General features: G+C 34.0%; 4 protein-coding genes across 6 annotated transcripts; 1 reads left to right on the top strand and 3 right to left on the bottom strand.

The window, feature by feature from the left end:
- Positions 1-2,078: 2,078 nt before the first annotated feature.
- Positions 2,079-3,943, bottom strand: LOC137822579 (Rhodanese/Cell cycle control phosphatase superfamily protein). Its single transcript, XM_068627493.2, has 6 exons — positions 3,562-3,943; positions 3,266-3,346; positions 3,103-3,176; positions 2,894-2,964; positions 2,746-2,799; positions 2,079-2,285 (listed from the first exon to the last, which is right to left on the bottom strand). Exons 1-6 carry the CDS (start codon positions 3,576-3,578, stop codon positions 2,172-2,174), a joined length of 411 nt encoding a protein of 136 aa, XP_068483594.1. The 5' UTR covers positions 3,579-3,943; the 3' UTR covers positions 2,079-2,171.
- A 1,015-nt stretch (positions 3,944-4,958) lies between these two features.
- LOC137811391 (NADH-ubiquinone oxidoreductase-like protein) lies at positions 4,959-7,839 on the top strand. Its single transcript, XM_068613117.2, has 3 exons — positions 4,959-5,188; positions 7,282-7,366; positions 7,504-7,839. Exons 1-3 carry the CDS (start codon positions 5,072-5,074, stop codon positions 7,611-7,613), a joined length of 312 nt encoding a protein of 103 aa, XP_068469218.1. The 5' UTR covers positions 4,959-5,071; the 3' UTR covers positions 7,614-7,839.
- Positions 7,840-8,141: 302 nt separating this feature from the next.
- LOC137811386 (4-coumarate--CoA ligase 2) lies at positions 8,142-10,791 on the bottom strand. Its single transcript, XM_090297249.1, is given in 5 exon segments — positions 8,142-8,316; positions 9,050-9,117; positions 9,192-9,536; positions 9,801-10,654; positions 10,657-10,791. Coding segments are annotated over 5 exon segments (1,572 nt in total). The 5' UTR covers positions 10,787-10,791.
- Positions 10,792-14,244: 3,453 nt separating this feature from the next.
- LOC137820597 (cellulose synthase-like protein D3) lies at positions 14,245-19,705 on the bottom strand. 3 transcript variants are annotated; one of them, XM_068624764.2, is made up of 6 exons: positions 19,305-19,503; positions 19,138-19,219; positions 18,765-18,862; positions 17,374-18,290; positions 16,291-17,098; positions 14,245-16,183 (listed from the first exon to the last, which is right to left on the bottom strand). In XM_068624764.2, exons 4-6 carry the CDS (start codon positions 18,258-18,260, stop codon positions 14,432-14,434), a joined length of 3,447 nt encoding a protein of 1,148 aa, XP_068480865.1. In that variant the 5' UTR covers positions 18,261-18,290; positions 18,765-18,862; positions 19,138-19,219; positions 19,305-19,503; the 3' UTR covers positions 14,245-14,431. The 3 variants fall into 3 exon arrangements, with proteins under 3 accessions (XP_068480865.1, XP_068480856.1, XP_090153578.1); XM_068624755.2 differs by lacking the exon at positions 19,138-19,219 and having other exon boundaries at positions 19,305-19,705; XM_090297452.1 differs by lacking the exon at positions 19,138-19,219 and having other exon boundaries at positions 18,753-18,862; positions 19,305-19,446.
- Between the last annotated feature and the right edge of the window lie 224 nt (positions 19,706-19,929).

Genomic DNA, 19,929 nt, shown 5'->3' with positions numbered 1-19,929 from the left:
GATAGAAAGGAATTCTTGTGGTTTTACAAGCCCATGTTAAAATGGCTCCATCTCTATCTTGGTAGCCATTAATTACTAGTGTTACTATATTTGTAAATGAAAAGTGTCTTTATATGTTTGGATAAACCCCTTTTTGAGGTTATGTCATCAGGAAAAAGACATGCAGTGATCAAGGGCAATGGATATTCTTGTATCCATAATGATTATATTCAAGTTGTGTTACCAACATTAACTGAGTGAGGCAATTTTAGTGTCAATCACATGAGACGTACAAAACTTGAATATGATTTTATTATGGGAAAAATTTAACATGGTAGAATTGATGAGGTTTACTTAGTGTGTATAGTTTCAATTTTTTGGGGACTGTAATGGATTTGGTAATCATTAAGTATAACTATACGGTCAAGATATCAAATGGTTTACCGTGTTTGTTTCTGCATCAAAATGCATTCATGTCAAAGTAATTGATCATACAGGCTCGGACACTTCTCTTAAATGACGTGTTCGTGTTAGATATGTATCGGACACAGACACTTATAAAACACGTTTGTTCAATTTAAAAAATTATTTGTTAAATTTATCACAATTCTAGTACGAATCTAACACAATTTTAAAAAGAAAAAATATATTAATTTTTTAAAAATTTAAATTTATTATATAAATTTTTATTACAATTATAAAAATAAAGAATAAATTCTTTTGAAACAGTTATTAAAAATATTTTTCTACTTCAACAAAATACTGTACAAATAATTTTTTATTATTAATTTATATAATTCATAATTATATAATATATATCTGTATTTTCTATTTTAAAAATTATACGTATTTTCATATTCATATCCGAATTACATAATAGAATGTTTAGTGAGGGTTTCGATATCTTTTCAACGAAGGAAATCACCTTCAAATTGTATAACATGTTTGCTGATGGGAAGATATTAAAAGCAATTTAAAGCTGGTGGAGACACGGAAAAAAAATCTCATTTCGAGGAGAAAATAAGACTGAAATTGTGAAAGATCAGAAGAAAAAATAGGTTACAATATCACTTTTAAAAATAATAATTTTATCGTGTCTCAGCACATACTTATGAGAAATATTTAGTGAAAATATAAAATATTTATAGAAAAAGATGACTCGTTATATAAAATCTGGTAGTTATTTAGTATTTACAATTGAAATAATTTAAACCACTAATAAAATGTATTTACTGTTTATAAAATGAAATTTTCATTTTAAACTTTTTATGCTGTTCATGTAATACAGCATGGAATGTTTAAGAATACGATAATTAGTTCTAGTAATATAATAAATACGTATATTTTCTGTTTTTTTTTTTTTGTATGTTATCATGCACTACATTTTCTTTTATATAAGAATATAATTTAAAATAAAAATAGGTAGATAGAGAATACGTATCACTATTTTATACACACACAAAATACATAATGCTATTTTGTTTGGATGGAGTTATCTTTGTAAATGTAATTTGACAATTATGAGTATAATCCAGAGGCATAATTAAGGAAAAAAGGGTTTCTTATTATAATTTCTTTAAAGAGTATACTTAAAGGCTAGTAAATAATGTTCTAACGAACACATGATCAGTTTATGAGATTATATGTTTCACCAAAAAAATTTGAAAATATTATATCAGTTTTATAAGCCATTTTAAGTTGATTGACTAATATGAGATTATATCTCCTAGAAAAGTCATTTTGACTTTGAATCTTAAATACATGTTAAAAAAATTAGAAAAAAAAATTTGGTAATTTTTTCATTGAGACTAAGTTATACTGTGACTACCTAAATTAGTCTTGTACTTTCATGTTTTCTCATGTTGTTCTTCTGTTCTTTGTTGTTGAAATTGGCGAAAAAATGGAGAAAATGTGAAAAATATAGTAGATTATAATTAACAGTGTCTCTTGTCTTATACTCTTAGATTTTTTCGAATTACTAATTTATTTTCACAGTTGAATCATCACCAATCAAAGACTTCCCGAAATGTGAATAAGAATCATCGTTGATCCACCCCTGAATAATCGAAAACATTTACACATTTTTGGCGAAGTAAAAATAATAAAAGAAACTGAAAGTACGTTATCATACAAAGAAAGTTACAAATGGTTTCAAAGTTTCCTTATTAAAAACATTGGGATAATAGAACTTCTTAACGACGAATCTTACAACTAGTTTTGAGCTCTTCTGGTGGCTTGTCCCCAGCAAAACCAGCATCAACCCAAGCAGAGTAGCCTCCTCCCATATTCACAATATGTTTAAATCCCTGCGTTTATAGCATCATATGTTTATGTGTTCTTTATAATATTCTTTTACCATAACAGTCACCAAAAAATTAGAGGGATTTTATTCTATAACTTTCACATGGTAAACCGTGAATCAATTGTGTACATGCCCGACCTATAAGTCGAGAACGACCAATAGCCCGAGCAATTTTCCGTCTTCTAGCCCTACTTTCCATTTAGGCGGTCTAATCAATGAGTCTTGAATGAGGAACGACTATTTATGACACAATGAATAACTGTTATGACTAACTCAAAGGGTTCGTTACCGTCTATTAAGGATACAACATAATTAACCTATAAATATTTATTCTTCATGAAGTACAATCTATCTAATTTTGTTATCTTTGTGCTTTGATTGGAGTCGAATATCAAAGCACAACCTAGTTTTCACCGAGTTGCAATCTCAAGGTAGAAACAAATCAAAACTGATTAGAAACTTACCGAATCAAGCAGATCAACGCTGGCTTTGAGTGATCTTCCTCCACTATTGCAAGCCTGAATTTGCCATCCATTATCACAAATCAGCATTCAGAAGCTTTGGACTTTGTTGTTTTGTATTTAGAGACTTAAAAGGCTAAATGTCTCTTACCACAATTAAATGATCCTCATTCTTGCATATTGCTGTCACCTGCTCAACAAAATCTGGATTTTTCACCCTTCCTGTTCATTGCAAATAAGAAAAAATGTTTGCAGAGTGTTAAATTCAATATATATGTTTGCAGAGTGTTAAATTCATATTTGATGAGATAACCACCCCAGATTTTGATACTTTTAGGCTACCCCTTTAACCCACTTTACCTGCTTCTGTGATGAACATGTAGGGAACATTATAAGCATTCTCAACATGGCTTTTGTTGAATTCCTCAACTGACCTATTTTAGGGGCAAAAGACATAACATTGATTATTCCCAAACAATTCAAAATAGAGAAGGAAACTGGAGAAATTTAAACCTTTTGCTACCTCACATCCAGATAACTATAATCTGATGAATTTAGCAGATTTTTAGCAGCATGGACATCAATGGTTACAACATTTTGATGACTGCAAATAGGGATAAATCAGAACTGTGAGCCATATACTACAAGAATAGAATGAAATGCATAAATCAGAAAGATTTTTCCCCCCATAAATTCTCTTGTTTAAAAAGTGGAGTTCATCATATTTAATGAAATAAATTTCATGTATCTTATTTTCCTCTCCATACAAATTCCTACAGCAATGTTTTTCTAAAGTGATTCATATTCAGAAACACTTACTCCTTGGTAGCATCCATTCTTTTCTCTATTGACAGAGTTTACATCCAATGCCAAACTTGTATGAAATGTATTTATGCTGTGAGAACCTAGCTAGGTGGTGGCACTAAGTTGACCTTTTGATTGATATACCTTTTTTTTCGTTTACAAGTATTGTCAATTGTACATTGACATATTCACGAGCATGTGGCGTGCAAGCCATGTATGCAAATATTATAGAAAAATGGCAACAAGCTCATAGTTTCCATTTTTTTTTACTATGCTCTCACTAATTGTGCTATAGTATTTGATCCCACCACCATTGAAGGAAAATAGAAGTTGACTTAATTTTTGTGTTTAGGTTATGGCAAACATGCATCATGCACATGATGAAGAAATACAATATATATTTCAGTTAAAAAAGAAAGGTTTTATTCAACTTGAATGTATCATTCTAGATGGTTTTCCTTATTAAAGGATAAGGTATTTTATTAATCATAGCCAATTATATAAGATGAAAATTACTTTTATAGTCACTATCTTAAAAACTATACCAAAAAATATTTTTAATTTATTAATAATGCAAATCTTTATCCTATCAATATACACCTATTAAATTCCTTATTAAACTACATATCAACTCTCATTATATAATTTTTTGAGGCTAATTCTCCATCAGATCAATTGTGATTTGTATCCAATATTTATTTTAAAACCCTAAACTACTCTTATTACTTTTTTCGGATTTCCACATTTGGAATGAGAAAAAAAGTTTTAGAATCTTAACGTCTCGAAGACATTTTTGTGTGTCCAAATAAGATAGTAGGTGGTTATATCAAAAAGACAAATCTCAATTTTGGACTTTCATATCTGAAACTATCTTATTTGTGTTGTGTATATAGATATCCGAAAGATTAAGGGCAAAATAAATATTTCATATGCAGATGTTGGGTGCAAATCACAATTGATCTGGTGCAGGGAGAATTAACCATTTTCTGATATGTACAATAATCCAAGTAAATAGTGTGTGGATGATTATGATGGCTTTTCCTTCCGCAGCCTTACAATTTCTTGGTGCACCCCCACTTTTTTCAAAATGACCCTTTTATTCAAGCAATCCAAAAAAAATTATATTGTATTTTGGATTATACAATCTAAAATAAAATAAAAAAATCACAAATATTAACTTTCAAAGGCTGTGATATGGAAATTCTATAGATTTTACATTCTGGAATTAAAAAAAGTCAATAGAATACAGGATATTTTTGTCTTTGAATAAGTATGGGATGCAGTAGAAAATATGGAGGTGCATAAAGAAATTTCCCCTGATTTATTTAATGGGCCAATAGATCATGGGCCAGCCCATTTCAATAGTGAGAACAGGCCCGACGATTTCACGAACCTTCTGTGATTAGCTTGTGTCGTTTTGCGCACGGAGGGTGTGGGTTTCAATTCAGAAAGAACATAGAATACGATTTTAGCGATTCCTTCATTTCCCGTGCGATTCATTGATCTGATATTTAGTGTTTGGGAGATGGCGTCGAGTGTTTTGAGGAACCTCATGAAATTTTCGTCATCGACGAACACGAGCACGAGAAGTTTCAGCCTCGTAGCCTCTCAAATCAGCAACCACACCGCCAAGTGGATGCAGGTACGTTCATCCATCGCAACCAAATATCATTTTATGTCGTTGCAAATCACCTCACGCTTATTGCTCGCATCAATTTAGCTTAACAAAGCATCTTGTGTTTCATCAAACTAAAGTCTGGAATCAATTTAGGGTTATTACTTGTTTTTATTTGTTACCTGCTATTTATTGGATTCTAGCTACATAATTTGTTTGATAGAATTTTTGAAATGTCTACGGTCACCGTCATTTGCCAGGATTATTCATGTTTAGCCGTTGGTGGTGGTGGTTTCCTTTGTATTTCCATTGTTGTTTTAGGTTTGCTCTGGTATTTGCTGGTATATGAAAAACTTGTGGATATGCGCAATTTAGTTCCGTTTGAAATAGCCTCTCTGTGCTGTGTTTACGTTTATCTTACTACTTGATAGAATAGAATTAGAGGTATAAAGAAACATTAGGGATGGTTCAATCACAGATCATGTGTGCACCTGGAGGGGGGTGGATGTGATAAAGGAATGTAGTAAATTGCTTTGGATGGAAAAATCTTCTAAGAGGCTTGTTAAGTAGATTGTGCAGATGAAATCTGCATTCTGAGGGAGGAAAAAAACTTGAAGCAGCAGAAAGTGGGAAATGACGTTTGAACGTAGCCTGAGGAAAGGAATCTACAGCGCCGACTGGGGAATTTTAGGTTTTCTTGTTTAGGGAATGGTTGCTCACCCTTCAGATTTATCCCTAAGGGTGAGCATGATGCAGTTTTGATGAAAAAACAACCAATTTGAAAATATCGGGAAAAACAATTGGGTTCAGTAATTCAGCTAGAAGACGAACAATTCCAGTTTATTTTGGTTTGGTTATCCATGTTTTATTTGGTTCAACCTATAAAACCTGATACTATCACTTTTTTAGGAGTAGGCAATAGATTGAATTACATTTATAATGCAGCAAAACTCAATGAAAATGGTGAAAATACCCGGCCATTTTGCTTTATAACAATCACAATACGGTTGATGGGTTCCTTGTAAGACTAAATGAATGAGTAGGAATGTGGGGTTGATTAGTAGGAATGGATGGCAATGGTGAATGCAGTACTACTCAAGAACACGATGATAGTAAATGACAACCCCCAGCTTGATTGAACAAAATGAAAGGATCAGTTTACAATGGAAATTTTGAACAGTTTGTCAGTAATATAGGCAGCTTCTAATGATTGAACGTGGTGATAGTGTCAAACAATTTTACCACGTGACTGTGGATTCAAACAGTTTAATGTGGCGGTGGTAGAGCTTTGAGGGTGAACAAAGAGTTAAGCATTTGTTCCATTCAATGATATACTACGACCCAGCTTTTTAAGCACTGATATACTGAGTAGAGAAACTTCTAAGAACGAGATAAAGAGAGGTGTTAAAAAATTGGATTCTACATCTCTGAAGATATTTCTACCTGGTTGAATTTTGGTCTACTGTAGATAATTAAATTGAATTGTTTCATTGCTAACGAACTGAATTGAAATTGGTTTGTTGGATATGTTTTCTATTCTGCTTCTATATGGATCAGTTTAACAATTTGATTTGGCTTATGTTTATTTTCTTGCCTATCCCAGTCTATACCTATTCAGATGCCTTAGTTTGTTTTGTGGTTTTTTTATCCACTCCTATAATGTGAACGCCGACAACACTCAAGGTTTTTTGAGATTGCACAAACATTCGTGTATTTTTAATTTAACATTTACAACAATCTCTTATAAGGAGACAGGATATAATGTTTTTCTAACAATTAAGGAGGACTAATATAATGTGAGGTGTCAGTATAATATTTTTCAAATAATTAAAGGACTAATGCAGTCATAGAGAAAATTGGAAGGTTGTGCAATTCACAAATGGACGGGAAGTTTTGATGTTATTTCCTCTGATCTAAAATTAAGAGGACAGTGGCTAACTGACTACGGTCAGTTAATAGCACTACCTCCTTTTCAGTGGCTCCAACTTTATGTATGTTTCTTTGTTAGCAAGCTTAGCTTATAGGAGTTGGTCTCGTGGACTGAAATCTGAGGAATTACTGCTTACAGAATTGTGCTCAGGAAGATGTGAAACTTACGGTTGTTTCTACTGTTGTAATAGGACACAAGCAAGAAATCTCCGATGGAGCTTATTAATGAAGTTCCTCCAATTAAGGTTGATGGCAGGATAGTGGCCTGTGAAGGAGGTATGGCTTTATCTTCAAAATTCTCTTCTCTTAGAACATGCACAAGACTTGGCGAAGATACAAAGCTTGTATAGTTTCTGGTGATAGATTGTTATAGGAGAGTATAACTAATTTGGATATTGCTGTGGTGGTTTCAGATACGAATCCTGCCCTTGGACACCCGATTGAATTCATATGCCTTGACTTGGCGGAGCCAGCGGTTTGCAAATATTGTGGCCTACGTTATGTTCAAGATCATCACCATTAAGATTGCTTTATACATGTATTCTGTTGAAAATTATGTTTTTGGTTGCAATGTTTCTGACTAAATCATGGCGTAACAAATATACTTCTTTGTTACAATTTGCTAAATAAGATGTTCATGTACTATCTATCTATTTTGTTGGGTTACGTTGTTAAGTGCAGTACGTAATCGTGAGACTCGAGGTACAGCTTCTATCTTATTTAATTCCTAATGGGTATTTCTTCCTGCACCCCTACATTTTTTGAAATACGGTGATTTTGGATTAGGAATTCCGTAAGTAACAGGTGTTTCCAGAAAATGGGTTATATATTGATTTTTAATTTTTGATTTTTTAAAAAAAATAAAACTTTAAGTAAAGAAAGAGGGTTATATATTGCAACAAAATGGTCAAATGTATATTTTTCTAAATGAAAAGTAATACGATTGAAACTAGTTTATAATAATATAATAATATTTTTAAATTAAAAAATAAAATGAAAATAACTAAAATATTAACTTATTATGGTGTAAAATGTTTCACTAATAAAGGTGTTAATATATGAGCATCCAAAGAATATTAAACGTGGTATCAAACCCTGGATTAGTTGCTACATTTAGTGGTGTGAACATTGAATAGTGATGATGAAACACTGCAAAATTGAAATTCCAAATTCTTACCATCACGACAAAAGCGACCGGAACTTCACCGGCGGCATCGTCATTCTGCCTGTAACGTTATTTTGGAGGGATTGTTCCAATAACAACATTGCATTATTAGTTTTATATATGTAATTTAGAGAAAGAATAAAAAATAATAGTAATAATAAAATAATATTTTATTAATTATACTTGAGTACTATATTTATATAATATATAAAAAAATATAAAAAATAACTCATACTCTTCTGATATAGTGATATAGTAATTATAAAAAATACTACACAAAATCTATATATTATATAATTATAAATTTTATAAATTGATAATAAAAATTTATATATATTAAATATGTTTAGCTCATTAAAAATATTTGTTTTTAATTTTTAAATTTATAATAAAAATTTATAAAATAAATTTAATTTTTTAGAAGATTAATGTATTTCTCTTTTTTAAAATCACGTTAGACTTGTGTTAGAATTATTAAAAATTTAATAAATATTTTTAAATTGAACACTTCATCAATACGTATTCTATAAGTATAGTATGAATATCTGATACGTATATCTAAAACGAACATACAAATCCTTTATTTAAGAAAAATGTTCTGAGCTTCAAAACTTTTATAATTCATACAACAATTACAACTGATAAAAGGTAATTAAAGCTGAAAATCTAAAGATTATTTTTAGATAAAAATCTAAAATATTATATAACATATTTTTGTTTTATTATTTAATATGTAAATGATTAAAATCATTGAATAAATCATTGCATAGAAATTGTGATAGATGGTTACTTACGGGACGACAGCTGCGTCTGCAATGGAAGGGTGGCGCATGAGAAGGTCTTCAAGTTCTGCCGGCGGCACCTGTAAAAGTAATAGCAGGTGAGTGAATATCAAAGTAAGAAGAAGAAGAGATGTTATAGTATATATGCATGTACCTGAAAGGCTTTGAATTTGATGAGTTCCTTGGCCCTGTCAACGAGGAAAACCTCATCATCATCATCCACGTACCCAATATCACCTGTGTGAAGCCAACCATCTCCATCAATGGCGGCTGCAGTGGCCTCCTCGTCATTCAGGTACCCTTTCATGATCTGTGGGCCACGGACGCAAATCTCCCCAGAGTGGTTAGGGGGAAGAGAAAAGGATGTTAGAGGGTCAATGATCTTCAGTTCACCATTTCTTATCACAGTTCCGCTTGAACCAGATTTGGTTGGGAATGAATACTTTGCAAAGCCAAGAGACATAGTCAAAACTGGTCCACCCTCTGTCATTCCATAGCCCTTCATTCAGAGAAAAGAGAGAGATAAGATGGAGGAACAATGAATGAATGCATGCATGTTGTTGGAGATCCATTAGAGATTAGAGTTTTATAGTACATAAATGGGTACAAACCTCTTATCATAGTATATAAATGGGTACAAACCTCTCTCATAGTATATAAGTGGGTACAAACTTCTCTCATAGTATATAAGTGGGTACAAACTTATCTGAGCCAGTTTTATAAGTTGAATTAGGCTTAAATAACACATATATAAAAAGAGTACCTGTCCCAGAATGGCGTTAGGCAACCTTTTCCGGAGAGCTTCCTCCGCCTGTTGCCCCAGCGGCGCAGCCCCCGATATCACCAATCGTATCGACCTCAAATCATACTCCTCCACCGTACTGTTCTTCGTAAGTGCGGCCACCAGCGGCGGCACCACTATCGCCACCGTGACCCTGTGCCGCTCAATCGCCTCCAGCAGCTTCCTCATCTCAAACTTCTCGATCAACAAAATGGCACTCCCCGCTCTCAGCGCGCACATCATGACGATGTGCATGGAGAATATGTGAAAAAGAGGAAGCACGCACAAAACAACGTCCTCTTCTTTCAGGTACATGTTCGGGTTCTCTCCCTCCATCTGTTGCGCCACGCTGGTTACCAAACTCTTGTGCGTCAGAATCACCCCCTTCGCTAGCCCCGTCGTCCCCGACGAAAACGGCAGCGCCACCGCGTCCTCCGCCGATATATCGACCTCCGGAACCGCGCTCTCGTCGCCCTCCGGGAACCTCGTGCAATTCTCCGGCGGGTCGTCGACGGTGACCACCTTGAAGAAGTGTTGGCGCTCTTGCTGGTGGAGCTTGGGGACGTTCTCGGAGAGGGTGACGACCAGCTTGGCGTTGGAGGCGGCGAGTTGCTTGGCGATTTCGGTGGCGGTGTAGGAGGGGTTGGCGGTTGTGGCCACGGCGCCGAGCATGGAGGCTGCCATGAAGGAGAACACGAACTCCAGGGAGTTAGGGAGGAGAATCATGACGGCGTCGCCCTTCTGGATGCCCAGCTTCGACATGCCGGCGGCCACCTTCCGGGAGGCGCTGTGAGTGTCGGCGTAGGTGTAGGTTCTGGCGGCGGCGATGAGGCACGTGCGGTGGCAACTTGGGGAAGTTTAAGGAAGCAGTATGCGTGGAGGAGGAGGTTGTTGGGGAGGGGTATGTCTGGTAATTTTGATCTGAAAATGTGTGTTTGGGGTGTTTCAGGTTGAGCTCTTTCTGACATTGTTTATGTTGTGTATTGTGTCTGGGTTTAGGCTATAAAAATGTTCTATTAATACCCTTGGTTACTAAGATGGACCGATACTTGATACTTGTAACATTAATTGACACTTTAGAAGTGGTATTTGGTGTGACATTAATTAATATTTGGGGAAAATGTTACGCTCACTCTATATTATAATATATGATCTGTAGGATACGTATAACTGTTATTCGTATGTATGTAAGTGATTACTTATGTGATGCACGCAAAAATGTTAACCGTATGTGTAAGTGGTTACTTAGGTAACGTTTATGGTCACTCACTCTTCATGAAAAAGAAATCATTTTTTTTAATAAGAACCATATATTACATCGGTTAGATGAATTAATCGGTGTAATAATCCTACTATAATTACTCAGTCACAGGTTCCTTCACATATACTGACACACGCAAAACTGGTTACGTCACCTATTATAACTGCTCATTCGCGTGCAATCTCACTCTGTCACGTCATTGCTACGTCTGCAACGTCAAATGTACCAAAATATCAGGGCTCGAAAAAAGATATTTTTGATGAGTTAAGGAATTTGTTCCATTTAGTTAAGCCACACTGTCTCATTTAAGCCTCCTCAAAGAAAGAGTTAACTTGTTTTAATAATGCAAAGCCAATGTTCAATACAATTTTATATAAGCAAATGTTTAATCAATTTGATAATTTTATAAGGATTAAACATGTTCCTAATTTTTCTTTGTGATGCAAAATTTTAGGTTAATACTTAATGTGAAAATGATTGAAATCAGTGTGTATCCGGTATTAGTTTAATTTGAAGTTAATAAATGAAATTAGTTACAAGCATCAATCTCTAATCAAAATAATAATAAATACAAAATCACTTATTATAATATTTTCATATTATAAATATTTTTCTAATGTTTATATATCACAGATGAAAAACCAATTTCCAATTTGGTGTTAAAGTATATAGACCATAAACATGTTTAACCTCTTTTATAATTAATAAAATGTAATAAATTTAAATCTGAGATGAAATTTGAACAAAACTTGTCCCTTTGTCATTTTTAAATTATTAATTTTAGAATTACATTAAGTTTTTGGTATGCATGTAGAAAATCTAAGAAGTGGGTAAAACATCCAATTCTGTAATCAAGATGAATTTAATAGAAATAATATTTTTGTTATCAAGTTCATCATATTGCAAGCCATTTTAATATTTTATACAACAACATACTCCAATTTCTAAAAAATAAGCACATAAAAATAACTTTTTTCAAGTAAGTAATAGTAACATATTTCTTAAGGATGGTGATATATTAACACCGTAAATACTGTAAAAAAATACATTTTAAAAATTAATTAAATAATATTTTAGTTATTTTTAATTTTAAATATTATTATAATTTGGTGTCAAGTATACACTTTTTCCATTTCCAAATGAGCTTCTAAATGTTGAGTTATAGATTGTAAATTCCACCCTTTAGATTAGTTTCCATAATTTGTAACTCATAAATTAGGTGTAGGTTTTAAACTCTTAATTTATATATGTTTAAAGCTTATAAACTAATTTATTGAATTAGAAATATTTGGTAAGAAATAATTAATAAATGTAAAATCACATAAACATATATAATTATATATTTTTTGTCGTAATAAAATAAATTTGTGTTTTCTAGGTAAAAATATAATATTATTATGCAATTATAATTTTATATTTTTAAATAATTAAATTTATTTTGGACTTTTTAATATTTTTATTTATTTTTAAAAATTGTATATATATTTTGAATAAGTCATTTTATTTAAACTAGTTAATCTAATGATTACTAATCAAATTAAATTTTTATTTATTTTAAAAGATTTAATTTTTTAATTTCTCGATTTAAACTAATTTTAAATTGAGTTTTTTAAATAACTTTTATTGTGTCTAACTTTCATACAAGAAAATATCCTGTAAAGTTAAACATTTTTTTTAATTTAAAATACATAAAAAAAACGTATAAAATAATTTAAAAAATATTAAAAATAATGCAATTGTGTATGTAAAATTAAAAATAAGTAATAATAAGTGAAAAGAAATTCAAAATGATAAAACGATACATTAAAATAGAAAAGATGCTAATAAGAAAAAGTCATAAATTAATTGTAGTTTATAATAGTTAATAAATTACTCAAAATATTTTATCAAATATTTTTGTGTTGGTTAAATAATTTATAAATTAGTAATTTGCTTATTTACCCCATCAAACATAAGCATTATATTTTTTTTCTTTATATTATGATAATTAGTTTTTTTCTACATTAATTAAATTAAGAATATAATTGAAAAATATGCATTTTATCTTAAAATTTAAAAAATGACAAATAAAAAGTGATATTTTTTATTAAAAATAGAGGAATAATGGATAATTATATTTTAGTTTAAAAAGGTAAAAGGGGAGATGCCAAAATGTGTAAACTTGTATCACTTTATTTAAATTGAAAATAATTAATTATTAGTTAATAAAATTCACCATGATCAAAATAATTACATATAAATAAAATTAATTACAGTAATCCATCTGTTCGAATAAGGACAAAAGACAATGAAAACTGTATTTTAAAAAAACTTGATTGTAATATTCGTTTTAGAAGTTGTTTAGTTTGGATATGCTAGCAATTTGTTTAAGTAATATTTTGGAGTGTCTCATAGTTACTACTTTTATATGACATAGTATAAAAAAATTTATAATTAACTCAAATTTTTTGAGGAACATTAATTGTTTCAATTCACTCACTTGATTTAAGGGAAGAATTTTTCTATTTTGGCATAGTATATAAAGTATTCACTCACTTTAAAGACACTTCGTTTCACCTTCTCTTGAATTCAGAATGTACTGTAAAAATTGTAACAAGTTCTTAGAAAAATCATTCTAAACATAAACTCGTTTTACAGTTCAAGAATTGGAAAATTTCATGTTAAAAATGGATAAATCTTTTTAAGTGTTTTCACCTATGAGCTCAAGCACACCTCTTAAATGATGTGTCGTGTCGGACATATTGATTGGACATGTATCAGTGAAATATCGAATTTAAAAAATATTTATTAGATTAAAAATTCTAGCACGATTTTAACACAATTTAAAAAAAAGGAGAAATACATTAATTTTCTAAAAACTCAAATTTATTGTATAAATTTTTATTATAATTACAAAAATAAGGAATAAATCCTTTTAAACCAGTCATAAGAAACATCTTTCTGCTATGAAAAAATTAAAATATACTTTATATAATTCATAATTATACAATATATAGATATGTGTTCCTATGTTCTACATTTTAAAAATTATACATATTTAAACGTATTTTCGTGTCAGTGTCATATTCTTTGTTATATAGTTTTGCACTAATGTTTGATTAAAATTAGAATTTTACTGCACATATCTACAAATCATTCAAGATATACAAGTTTTGTGAGTGATACAAGGCTAGAACAAATCTTCATTCAGTATCAAATATTTCCAGTTTTAATTTTCTTCACAAAATTCACAAGCACCATAAACTGTGATGAAGTTCATTCACTGCTATCATCATCACTCAGTTGTTGACTCAAGAGGGAAAAAGAATTTTAAACAACAAAAAAAATGTAACCTGCAAAAAGAATGAGGTATTCATGGGAACTGGAATGAACCACCGATCTGGTTGGTACCAGCAGGGGGATTGATGGCCACCCAAAGGAGTGATATTGTGATTGCTATGAGACCAGACCATACAAAAACAATGGTTGGTGTTCTTCCTCTCCTTCCCATCAACCCTTTTGCAAAAGGGTAGAGATGAGTCAACACCCAAAAACTGAAGAACACACCACCTAGTAGACGACTCCACTGAGGTATCACACTGTATATGGTCCTGCTCACTCCAACTGCTATTGCTATCAAGTTAACCATCATGATTGTGATTGGTGGGATCATAAGGGATGTCCACTTCACAACATAGAGATCAGCAAACTCATCGTCTACATCATCCCCAGCAGATTTTGATGTCAAGGTGAAGGAGATTTCAATGCCTGCTACCACTTTGAGCAGACCCTGCAGCACAGCGGCTAGGTGTGCACTTGTTCCTCCAATCAGCCAAAACTGCTCATTTCTCCACCACTCCTCCAGCTCAATGCCAGACCACTTGATTTCAAGCACTGCCAGCATGCACAAAGTCACAGTGATGGTCAAGAGATACACAAGGAAAGTGACATTGAGAGTTTGAACAATGAATTGGCCAGAGAAGAGGGAAAGTGCAGGGAGGAAGCAGTAGACGATCAGGAAAAAGGAAGTGAAGGGATAGATTCCAACATTGAGGTATGCAATCCTTTGCAGAAACTTCATTCTTGGGCTAGCCAGAAGTGCATTGTTTCTTGAGAAGAATATTTCTACTGACCCAGTTGCCCATCTAAGGACCTGATGCAGCCTATCAGTGAGATTGATGGGAGCAGTGCCACGGAATGCATCACGCTTGGTAACACAGTACACTGATTTCCACCCTCTATTGTGCATCCTATAGCCGGTTACCACATCTTCTGTAACTGATCCATAGATCCATCCAACACGCTGTCCCCACTCAGTTTTGTCCTCATACCAGCAAGAGATCACACTGATGGCCTCTGCCACGGTCGATGCATCGAGAAGCTCGCGCGGTATGGTGAGGGCGCCCGGAGGGCGTCCATTCTTCACTGCAGGGTGATCGGCTAGTGGCCTGCCTTGAAACTCTGCCACTGGGATTGAGTCAATGAGTAAAGTTGAGTTTCCAAATCTCTTAGGGAACATTGATAGATTCATTTCTTCTTCTTCTTCATCAGAGTCACCCATCCTCAGTGACCGATTCTCTTCAGAGATGTTAGCATTCTTCTTTTTTCTGCCAAAGCAGCAACTACAGCAGCCAGGGTGTTCTTTAGACCGAGGAGGATCAAAACCATAGAGAGCAACTCTTCTGAAAAGACAACCAGTTCCTACATAGACTGGTCCTTGAAGTCCATCAAGTGCTCTCATGTTGACATCAAAGAAGACAGTGTTGTGATTGGCATATCTGTCAGAAGGGTCAATCCCTTCAAATCTTTGTGGGAACTGAACATAGCAAATTCGGTCACCACCACGGTCCATCATAAAGCACATACCTTCCCTCATTGCCTTGGAGTTGTAGATGTAGTGGTCACAGTCAAGATTGAGTATAAAAGGACCATTTGACATGATGGCTGAGGCTCGAACCAAGGCATTCATGGCACCGGCTTTTTTGTTGTGATCATAGCCAGGACGTTTCTCTCTAGAAACATAAACAAGAAGGGGTAGACGGATATCAACATCAGCCAAGTCAATGAGCTTTTCATCATCAGCATTTCCCAGAAGAGGTTCATCACTTGGAGGTTTCAACATCACCTGCATCATTCATCAACCATGAATTATTCATTCTCATCTCTCAAAGAATAAACTTGACACTTGACAAGTAACTTCACTAGGAACTAGTGGAACACTATGTTTAATACCTGAATTATACCAGCATGATCACCCTTAGAGTGCTCGGATGAAGGATTCAACCAAGTCCCTGGCCAGTGAGTTCCATCAGCCATCCATGTGGCTTTTGGAATCTTTAAAGCTTCTACAGGTTCATCTACCTTGTTTTGTCTCTGCAATTTCATGGCCCTCAATTCCTCTCTTGCATGAAAGGCATCCGACCGGCGCCGGATAGAGTCAGGCAGACCGTTGATCCTGACCTTGAACTCATCATACTCACGCTTCACCCTTCTGCGATCCTTGACAAAATCTGGCTTGACTTTGTTTTTGTAGGGATCTCTCTTTAGGTTGAAATATGATTCAGGATTCCTAGGCTCTATATTATGCTTACGGCAGAATGGAACCCACACATTGGCAAAACTGGCAGCTTCAGCCATTGCCTCAAATGTCAGAAGTGCGCCTCCATCATCAGAAACATAGCAAGAAAGTTTCTCAACTGGATAGTCTGCGGCTAGGATAGATAAGATGGTGTTTGCAGTGACAAGAGGTGGTTCTTTCTCAGGATCAGCGGTAGAGACAAAGACATCTATGCCTGGTAGATCAGACTTTCCAGTAGGATTGTTGGGACTTCGCACTTCAAATTTTTCGTTCAGAACATTAAGATCTGTGGAACGATTTATTGGACATAGCTTGGGAAGTTGATCCAGTAGCCAGGAAAAGGCAAACCATATCTCACATACCACAGACATTCCCCATAGCCAGATTGCATCGCTATTTTTGTGCTTCACCCTCCATGTGAGGAAGAGTACCAGGACAACCAACCGAATGAATATGATGAGTCTGAAAAATTAGAAGCAACAGAAACAACATACTTGTTAGAAGACAGATGATTGGTGTAACACACTTGATTAGATCACATCATACAAACTACAGGCAATAAGATCACACAACTATAAAAAGTTATGAAATATAATTCGTTTTCAAAAGGCTTCATCAAAGTCAATTATCATTGGAAAATTGAAGAAAACATTGTGGTGTAATGTAAGTATCTTAATCACTGATTTGAATTTTTTTTACAAAGAATCCAAGGCAAAAGAAAACAAAAGTATTTTTACCTATATGGGCTGAGAATAGCAGCAGGTATCTTGAGTTTCCTAGTAAGTGGCCTCCAGGGTCTGTTCATCAGATCCATTGGCTCAACAACATCATCATCATCCCCATTTCCACTTCCAAAATTTCCTCCCTTTGGCCAAATAGCATTGCCATAACCATAGGTACCCTTTGTTTCATAGAGCCACCGATTGTGATCAAAATCTCCAGTCTGACTTCTCATCAATGCTGACTTTGTTGACTTCATCAAGGACAATCTCCTCTCCATTTTAGACACTCCACTTGAGGGAGGAAGCGGATATGGCCTTCCACCATTTCGTTCATCCACAGCAACTTCATCTAGCTCTGTGTTTTTGTAAGGCTCTTTGCATCCGGGGCACATTCCATCTCCTGCTTTTACTGCATCTATATAGCAGTCTCTGCATATCTTAAAGTCACACTCACAAGGGAGAATATCCACACCACGTTCGTCACTCATCACCTTACAATCACAACCAGGAATTGCACATGAAGACCCTTTTGCACCAGCCATCTGTGGATGGCTTGCTTCGGATTCTATCACCTTATCCATTAGATGGGCATGAGTAACACTGTTGAATCCTCCGGTAAAAAGGGAGCTTGACACATATTGCTCCTCAACTTTCTGTGAAATTGATGGATCCATAGGTTGGTTATCCGGTGTCTGAGGCATATGTACTGTGTAATTCATGAAGTCACTACTCCCAAGTTCACTGTCAAGATCATCTCTGGAGTAGCTGATGTAGCGACCTGAGGAAGTTCTTCGTCCAAACGTCACGGTTGGAGGCAAAGGAGGCTTCTGGCCATCAGAAGCCTCAGAAGTTGGTGGCTGAGAATGAGATAACCGGCTTGGCTTGAATGGTTTTGACGACATATTTGAAGAACAAAGACTAATCTTAAAGTCCTGCAAAAATCCACAACTTGAACAATCAGATCTTCTTCAGCATTGTGTTATAGAGACTAATCTTAAAAGTCCTGCAAAATCCACTACTTGAGCAATCAGATCTTCTTCAACATTGTGCTATAGAGACTGGAATCAAAGTTCAAAGGTGAATCTAAATTCGTAATCAATAAATCGTACAATGATAATTGATAAGAGAAATAAATATTCAAGTCAATTGCACCTAAAGCTATCCTAATAATAAAGGTGCATCATTCAAGTCTCAATCAAGTCCAAGCTTTTTAAATTTTGTGAAAAATTCTCCACTGTTCAAAATCAAAATTTAACTTAGTCATCTTTCTAACAGGTATGCAGTGCAAAGCACTGGATCTATGTAAAAATTTCAAGAGCTAACAGAAAATGTCAAGCAGCCAACAAAATCTCTGATGCATCAAATAAATGGCAACAAAACTTTAAAGGACTCACAAATCGTCTAACCTATGAAAGGTTACAGATTCAGCTGAATCAGAAGTACCCAAATGCAGTTAAACCTCCAGTGCAAGATCCAGGGTTCTTCAGCATCCTTCTCGCAATTTCTGACAACTCAAACCAAGAGCCCACATTAGGACTAAGATTCCGATGAAAAGGGTTCAATGCTTCATCAAGGACTCGAAGAAGATGAAAGTAGAGAAAAACGAAAAACAGAAATCAACAAATAAATAAACCAAAGCGTGTTGTGCTGAATTGTTCAAGACAGACAGTCACATGAAGTCATGCTGAGTTGGAAAACTCCTTTGACTTCCCTGCATTGCTTCACTCACAAATCCTCAAAAGTCTAAATTTCAGGAAAAAAAAATGTTCCCACTTTCACCTTTCTCGCCTCTATTATCGGCAATCAATCAGCCCGTTACAAGTGCATGAAAGTGATGAGAATAATCACATAAAGATCACACCTTTAGTAGAAAAAGAAACACCCCATGAACGCATATCTCAGGAAAAAGGATCAAGCTGAGAGTGATGGTGAAAAAGAGATCATACCAAAAAGTTAATGCCACTCAGCTTGAGACGAGATCTGACATCCTTGTACTGTGTCTGATCCTTGCAAGAAAATGGTGACAGATTACAGAGTGTTTTGGCACTGATTGCAAGAGCTTATAACATGCTCTCAAATCGTTCCCTGATACACGTTGACAGAGAGAGGTAGTTAGTCGTGAGCAAAACTAAGCACTACTGCTCCATGATTCAAACCCATCACATCATAGTTGTATTATGCTGCATCTTCATATTAAAAAATGAATCTTTTACTTCCTTCATTTTCTTATTTTACTTCAAAATACAAAATTATTACATATGAAGGTTCTTGGATATGAAAGAGAAGTGGAGTTGATGGTGCCCACTGCTTGAATGCTATAAAAAAATCATTTTTTTTTGTCCAAAATGACAACAATTTTGAAACCACTTTCCTTAATTTGCACAGATACCGTGAATAAAGGAGAATTTTAGTGTCGGGTCATATTTAATTGAATTTAAATAAAATTAAAAAATAATGATTTGTTTTGCTTTGAACAAATTTAGATTAAGATGAATATTGTCTTTAACTGAATCTGAAAAATAAATAAAAAGGTCAAATATAAAGGAAATTTGAGTATTCTGATTTAAATTC

The sequence above is a fragment of the Phaseolus vulgaris genome, chromosome 11, assembly GCF_051622355.1.
Source record: "Phaseolus vulgaris cultivar YP4 chromosome 11, ASM5162235v1, whole genome shotgun sequence".
NCBI classification, from domain to species: Eukaryota; Viridiplantae; Streptophyta; class Magnoliopsida; order Fabales; family Fabaceae; genus Phaseolus; species Phaseolus vulgaris.
Note: the sequence above shows the minus strand (reverse complement) of the source record. Positions and strands in the feature narration are given on the sequence as shown.

Excerpts from the sequence above, each read along its gene's own strand:
- LOC137811391 (XM_068613117.2), top strand. The coding sequence starts at position 5,072 with ATGGCGTCGAGTGTTTTGAGGAACCTCATGAAATTTTCGTCATCGACG. Across the intron at positions 5,189-7,281 it reads ACACCGCCAAGTGGATGCAG|GACACAAGCAAGAAATCTCC; the intron begins GTACGTTCATCC and ends CTGTTGTAATAG. Across the intron at positions 7,367-7,503 it reads GATAGTGGCCTGTGAAGGAG|ATACGAATCCTGCCCTTGGA; the intron begins GTATGGCTTTAT and ends TGGTGGTTTCAG.
- LOC137822579 (XM_068627493.2), bottom strand. Across the intron at positions 3,177-3,265 it reads TATAGTTATCTGGATGTGAG|GTCAGTTGAGGAATTCAACA; the intron begins GTAGCAAAAGGT and ends CCCCTAAAATAG. Across the intron at positions 2,965-3,102 it reads CATGTTCATCACAGAAGCAG|GAAGGGTGAAAAATCCAGAT; the intron begins GTAAAGTGGGTT and ends TGCAATGAACAG.
- LOC137820597 (XM_068624755.2), bottom strand. The coding sequence starts at position 18,260 with ATGTCGTCAAAACCATTCAAGCCAAGCCGGTTATCTCATTCTCAGCCA. Across the intron at positions 17,099-17,373 it reads GCTATTCTCAGCCCATATAG|ACTCATCATATTCATTCGGT; the intron begins GTAAAAATACTT and ends CTAATTTTTCAG. Across the intron at positions 16,184-16,290 it reads ATCATGCTGGTATAATTCAG|GTGATGTTGAAACCTCCAAG; the intron begins GTATTAAACATA and ends TGAATGATGCAG.